Source organism: Juglans regia, chromosome 1, assembly GCF_001411555.2.
Source record: "Juglans regia cultivar Chandler chromosome 1, Walnut 2.0, whole genome shotgun sequence".
Taxonomy (NCBI): Eukaryota; Viridiplantae; Streptophyta; class Magnoliopsida; order Fagales; family Juglandaceae; genus Juglans; species Juglans regia.
Genome location: NC_049901.1, coordinates 10,163,149 through 10,170,472, shown reverse-complemented (window position 1 = coordinate 10,170,472; position 7,324 = coordinate 10,163,149). Strand labels below are relative to the sequence as shown.

The 7,324-nt window shown below is 35.8% G+C and overlaps 1 protein-coding gene across 1 annotated transcript; it reads left to right on the top strand.

Moving 5' to 3' along the window:
• Window positions 1-732: 732 nt before the first annotated feature.
• On the top strand, window positions 733-1,425 carry LOC108998517 (VQ motif-containing protein 22-like). The gene has a single exon (XM_018975084.1). The coding sequence runs from the start codon at window positions 733-735 to the stop codon at window positions 1,423-1,425; it is 693 nt and encodes a 230-aa protein (XP_018830629.1).
• Window positions 1,426-7,324: the final 5,899 nt, after the last annotated feature.

Sequence of the window (7,324 nt, the reverse complement as noted above, 5' to 3'; positions counted from 1 at the left end):
CTGGCCCAAAACTCATGCACAGTACGTTCGACATTTCCTTTGATCACCACCACTGAAGTTGATTTATCTACCAAAAACAAGAAATCACATGAGCGCGAGGATATATCATAACCCATAAACTAGCAAGGAAAGTACTTCCTTCCGCCCTCCAACCCAAGAAACGGAGGGGGAGGGAGGAGGGAAGTGACCCAAAACGTTCTAGCTAGCTAGGCAGACTCCCCTCCCTCTAATTTTTAGTTGTTTTTTTAATGGGCAGACTCCTGATCTAATAAAAGTCACCAAAGTCCACCTACCACCACACGAAGCACAATGATGTCGTGGCCACCAGCCTAATGAAGTCATTGTGATATATATAGCTTGTGACTTTGGTAGTTTCCAGGAACCCAACCCCCCCGAAACAAATCCTTCAAAACCCCAATTTGCCTCTAAAACATACTTCCAGAAACACCCCCTCACCCTCCCATCATCCCGAATATCGTGATTATGAGTCATGCCAAACATTTCTCCGCCACAGCCCCACGTGCTAACGTCACGTGCCGTACCTTGGAATCTATCCTGATGATCTCTTCCTTTTCTCCAAATCCACGGCCAGGATCTCTTTCAAAGTCATGCTTTGACCACGTTGAAGCCACCATATATAGGATAACCCTATGCTCTTTTCTTTCCTTCTTACCAAAAGCTGTTCTCTCATTTCTCCTCCACATATTTAATTTTTTGGCCATGAGTGAAACCATGTCTGGCCCCAGTGACTGGCTCCAATTCTATCATCAAAACCTTCCTAATCAAGTGACATCTCCGGGCCACCCCGTGTCTGGTGCTCTGCTCGATAATCGAGTTTCTGATGCCACTGTTGTCTCCACCACCGTCACTTCTCCTACAACGCTGAGTTCACTCGGCTCCGGGAGTTCTATCCCAGATACCGGTGGCCACTTGAGCCCCGAGGGCCGTGTCTCGAAGCCCATACGCAGGCGGTCTAGGGCTTCTCGACGAACCCCTACTACGTTACTCAACACAGACACTACGAATTTTCGAGCCATGGTGCAACAATTCACCGGCGGTCCTACTGCGCCCTTTGCCTCGGGAGCCCACGCGGGTGCACCGAACTTTGGTTTTGGGTTAGGAACGCATCAAGCCGGCCATGTCAATAATCCTACTGCAATGATGATGCCTCCAGGTCGTGGATATCATCTACAGCCTCAACCACAGCTCTACCATCCGCAAAGCCAGCAATACTTGTTTTCATTAGGCAGCAATAACGCACAAGCCGGTGATCCTTTTCTTCAAAGGCTGGGCAGCTCAAGACCCAGAAGCATCGGGGTCTCCGATGGCTTTGTGATGGAGGGTGTTTCATCTTCCTCCCAGGTTCCTTCTGCTAGGCCCCCGGGTTCCTCCGATGAGAATAGGACCAACAGTTACATGTTTTGATAAAGAACACGGAAAGAAGAAAGTTAGGTACTGACTTGTTTAGGGAGAAATTGTTGACCTTTGTAAATAGATATCCTTTTTCACTTGATAGCAATGTCGGCTTCACTTGGCTTTGGATCCGGAGGGCTTGTTTTTTTTTTTTTTTTTTTCCCTCTGTGGTTGCTATACAATGGGCGATTCGGGAATTTGCTGAAGTACCGCAGGCAAGTCAGGCTGCCTAAATTTGAGGGAAATTCATGCATGCTTTGTTTATTTGGGTTTGTGTTTGGCTTTGGGTTTTTTTTTTTTTTTCACTTGAGCTTGTGATGAATATTCAATCCCGTTCGAGTGCAGAAGGTTTTTTTTTTTTGGAATTTAGTTAACCTCTTTTTTTACACCTAGCTCTAGCTACCAATATTGTACGATTATTTAAATTGAACTTGGAAGGTTATGAGTATTATTTCCGTGGTCTCATATTTTTGTATGATTTACTTTCTTTTGTGATATCTCGAGATTTTTAAATATAACTTTTGCATTATCTGATTTAAGTTTGAATCCGTTTAAAATTAATTTCGAACTTATTCTTTTGTTCATATGAAGGAGATCAAAAAAATATTCAAGTGATTAAAATGTATATTTGTAAATTTCCATGGAGGGTTTACGTAATTAATGGACTTGATGCAATTTGATTACAAGAAAACTCCTTATGTATGATCAATTATTTTCTGTAAAAATGATTATTTTTTATTAAAATAAATCTATTTTTCGTCTTAAATAGTCATTATCGTCACAAATAATCTGTCATAAATATTCGTTTTTCTTATTTTGAATTAATTTAATTAATTGTGAGAATAGGAATCATGCATACCAAAAGAATACGATAGAAAATTCGATTATATTTTGAATTATATATAAATAGTAGTAGTAAATCATGGTTCATGAAGTGTTGAGCCACATAAACGTACGATCTGCTAATTAGTAATTCCGTTCGATGAAATAGGATCTTAATTTGTATAAAACAATGATCTTTATCAATTTTATATGTATCATTTTAGGTCAAACAGCTAGCCAACATCCGTCTCGGGATAGATAACTTGTCTTGATTTAGCTGTACAAATACCCGGCCTAGACTGAGATCATGTCTGCCCAGTTTTTCCTTGTTTGGCCAAATTAATAATCCATCTAGACTACTGAGATTTCCTCCAAGCACTCGAGCAAGCTTAAGAAGTTTATACCAGCCGCCAGCCAAACTTTTTAACACGAGGCCATAAGATTATTACAGAATAAGTAATTAATCCAACATTTTTACAAAAAAAAAATAATAATAATTATTATATATATATGTATATATAATGAAATGGATGGAAGACATGTTTTAATTATTAATAAGCGTCTTGAAACCGATGGCCGGCGTGGCCGCTAGGGTCGGCGCTTCTCTTAAATTTCATTGACAAGGATGGATTTAAATTTGAGTGAGAAGGGGGTTGGGAAGAGGAGGTGAATGAGAGCTCATCATGGGGCCCGCCCCGCAACAAAAGGAAAAGTTGGAGAAAGTCAAACGCACCAAATAATCCTTGCTAATTTGAACTTAAAATATGGGTGCATTTTGATTCACTAAGATTACATCAATATTTAATTGGTTGGGATCAGAGCATTATTATTAGCTGCCTCCTTAATTTTCAACCTTATTACAGTACTACTCACATATATAAATCGTACATAATATATATATATATAGTCAAAACACGTGGATATATATGTAATTTTTACAATAATGTCGATCCGTCCCATGGTGATCATCAAGATAAGTTTAGGCTTACAAATATAAATTAAAGATCATTTTGGGGCGGACGGTAATTAAACAAGAAATTAATTAAATGTTACTTTTTGAATAATTACATGATGAATAATATCAGGAACCTTGCATTATACTCAATTAATCCTCCCTGCTTATTTATATATATATATATATATATATATATAATAGTTATCCGCTTTATTGAGTGCAAACTCTTCACGTCTTCTTAATTATTCTCGTCAATCTTTTCATGATGCGTAAATTTCACATTTTGCTAGCTGTTATGATTGTTGTCATCACTCATGACCATTCTCGTCAGCACTGACATAATTTTTTTTTAATATGAATTATATAATATAATATAATAAACATGTAGGATAAAAATTAAAAAAATATTGTTAAAATATTATTTTTTAATATTATTATTATTTTAAAATTTAAAAAAATTAAATTGTTTATTATATTTTGTGTAAGAATTTAAGAAAGTTATAATAATGAGATGAAGTACTTTCTAAATCCAAACAGGACCTTAATTGCATGTAAATCAAACAACTAATTAGACATATGTCGTATACTATATATCTTCGTTATCCTACTCTATATTATTATTATTATTATTATTATTTTGTGTGTTGATATGAAGTTGTTTATATATAAATTCTTAGATCAGCTAATTTAAAATAGAAAATTGATGAAGTATGAAAAACTCATGAAAATGTAATTAGTAAAACATTTTAAAAAATTTGCAAAATTAATTTATTAAAAATGATCTATATATAGACATCTCAATATATATCTGTTCGACCTGACGTAACATTTTGATCCTCTACTGTGACTGAGGTTGGAAAGGGTCTGTGCTACTAGAAGAACACTTTGGTCTTGTATAATTCGATAATCAATCCAAAGAAAAATCGATTTGAAAGTGAAAGTACCCGTGCATGCGTTGAAATTAAAGTTCTGATATTGATAATCAATTCCACCAAATTTCTATTTTTTTTTTTCCTTGAGATTCAAAATTACAGGTATAACTAGTCTGATTTATTCCAGTTTTAGACATTTAAAAATCAATACCAAACCGATTCATCACTAAAATCGAAACTTCTGTTTTTTCGATTTCAGTCCAGTCTGGTCCGATTTTTTTGGTTTTACGAGCAAAATCATACTTCAACAAGACTTTAGCAAGTGATTGACCCATATCCATCTATATTAATATTATATTAATTTTATGTTATAAAATTAACATTTATATGTTATATCAAAATTCAAATATTATATTAAAAATTATAAGATTAATTTATGTTATATCATAGTCAAATGTTATATTAAGATTAATTTTATATTACATCAAGTATTATATTAATTTTATGTTATAAGGTTAATAGACATGAATAATAAGATTTTAAAATTTCATTTTATATTAATTAGCAATTTAGCAAATCATATAAAAATATAATATAAAAACTTAAAAATAATATATATGTGTGTGTGTGTGTGTATGTGTGTCTCGGTCCTGTTCGGTTTGAGCCGGTGTTCTAACAATCAAAATTGGAACTAGATCAATTTTCAACTGGTTTTGCTAACTAGAAACCAGTCCCCAATTGGACCCGTTCACTGATTTTTCGATTTTTTTTACAACTCTATTCAAAATTCTTAAAATTGTAGATCAAATGGACAAATATGATAAATTTATGTTCTCTCTAATTATTAAATATAGTCATCTCGTTAAAAGACTTAGGTTGCATTTAGGTAGTGAGATATTCTGAATTATTCTGTGAATAATAGTGAAAACATAATGATAGAATATTGAATACTAGTAAAAAAATAAGTAAAAAGTAATAATAAAATAATGAATAATAGTGAGGTATTCTCATAATACCTGAGAATACATTGACACTCAAACTAGGTCTTAATTTTTTGTTTTTTGTTTTTTGTCTCTGATCTGATCAATAGTGTTAATGTCGTGTTTCGCATTTCTTTGGGCTCCGACAACTCGAGTCTTCAGAGTTGGGTCGGTGCTGTGTGAAGCCTCCGACAGTGGTCAAGTGCGATTGTACGATGTCAGTTCGTACATCCATGGCGATAAACAGTATTTAAATGCAGAAAATAAAGAGAGATGAATACACAAATTTATGTGGTTCGGCACTAGGCCTACTTCCACGGGGTTTTGGGGAGGGAAGATTCCACTATAATAAACTTATTTACAGTCTCTCATAACCTCTCATTTCTCAATGTGCAATAGAAGCTGTAAAGCTATTTGCTGGAGAAGAAGTTCTCTCTAGAGCTCTCTTGTTGAAGAAGAAGTCCCAAAGTCAGAAGAAGTCGAAGTCTCCATCCCTTTTATCTAACTCTCTTCATGTGTGCCCCTCGGTAGTGGTGAGAGATGTCTGCTTTGCGAGTCTGACCCTCTATTCCTTTCCTATTTCTCCTGACACCCCATCTCTCCTGACAGCCTTACTCCTTACACCCTTGCTTTATGTCAAGTTATCCATTTTCCTCTTCTGACATTACTTTTTTATGCCTCAATACCTCTAGTTCGTTCTTATTCCTCATTCTTCTATAATATTTTTGTTTTTTAGTGAGTCCCCCCAATTGGTTGGACCTAGGAAATTTCATGGGCCAGAGGAAAAATTCCCTCACAAATAGTATAAGATTGTAGATAAGTGTAAGGAAAATGCTACCAGTCGGTCAGGTGTGATTCTTCCTTTTACACCAACGAATATGGAGGTGCCACGTATAGAGTGTGGTAAAATGGAGAACACATTCGATGCAGTTGATTGTCTGAAAAATGTAGAATCACTTTCCCTTTCCCTTTCTATGTTCCTCCCCCCACCCCCATCAGCTCGCCCCCCTCCCGTCTCTCACTATCTCTCTCTCTAAAATATGCTTTCTATCTCCTATCAAGAATAATTTCATTCGAAACCCCTCTATCTCCCTCCCTTGCTCCCTTCAACCATAATCAAATCTACTATTGAGTTACTCAAATTTGAACCCCACAAATTTTTAACAAAAAAGTCTGCCATTACAGCAAAAGAAACAACCTAAAAGGCTGTGTGCATGCCTTTGTGGGATATCCGAAAGCCTATGGATGTGAACCACACCTACACATAATCTGAATGCTGAGAGAGATATAGAACAAGGTTATCCTCTTCTAAACATGACTAAACTTGCAAAATGTCAAGAATAATAGTCATGGACATCACAGTGCTTAACCTGAATTCAAAAGCATATTCAAAAACTTGAGCATGATTTAAAAATGGACCTACATCTTCATCCCTAACGTTTCTTTGAGGTAAAAACACTCCTCAAAAAGCATTCGCATGCATATGAGTACAAGACAAGAATTACACATTAATAGCCATAGCAAGTTTAAAGTGAAACAAAAATTATAAATTAAATCAGTAACAATCTAGATTTTTCTGTGCATATTTTAGCTTAAAATGACACAAATATAATTTTATCAAAGGGAAAGAGCAGAAAGAAGAGGGGAGAGGAGAAAGGAGAAAGGGGATGGCATGGGTGACGTCAGAGTCAAAGGGAAAGATGGGAGACGAAAAAGAACCGGGGAGAGGAGAAAGGAGAGGGCACAGGAAGGGTAGAGATAAAAATGAGATCTGATACAATAAACTAGCCTACACTATAACATACATAAATCTCTTATATAGTGAGATTCTATTGGCTAGTGTAAAGTGGGGAAGGGCACCCGACCGGTTTGAGTTTTTTCCTAAGAGTAACTCTAATAATGAGGGAGCGGAGTCACCCATAAGAGTAACTCTAAAGTCTCTAATAGCTAGGGGGCCGGGGTCACCCATATTATATGGAGGGTGGGGGTGCCCTTGCCTTTGGGTATAAGGGCAGCATTTAGATATCCCTTAATTGTGACAAAACGTGGCCACTCACTCACTCTTACTGGTCAGGCCCCTTTTATTTTACGTTCCAAAACTTTATTCCGCTTGCATGCAGGCGCACGCAATATGTTCACAATTACAGACGACGTTTTTCTCTTCTTCTTTTGAGGTGGTTAATAACTAGGATATTACAAACATAACTAGGATATTACAAACAGTTCTGAGGGATGACTTCAAGAAAATTCTAAAAACCACTTCAAACTATTTAATTAATATA

What these genes read in the sequence shown, in the direction of transcription:
- LOC108998517 (XM_018975084.1), top strand. Translation starts at nt 733, where the DNA reads ATGTCTGGCCCCAGTGACTGGCTCCAATTCTATCATCAAAACCTTCCT.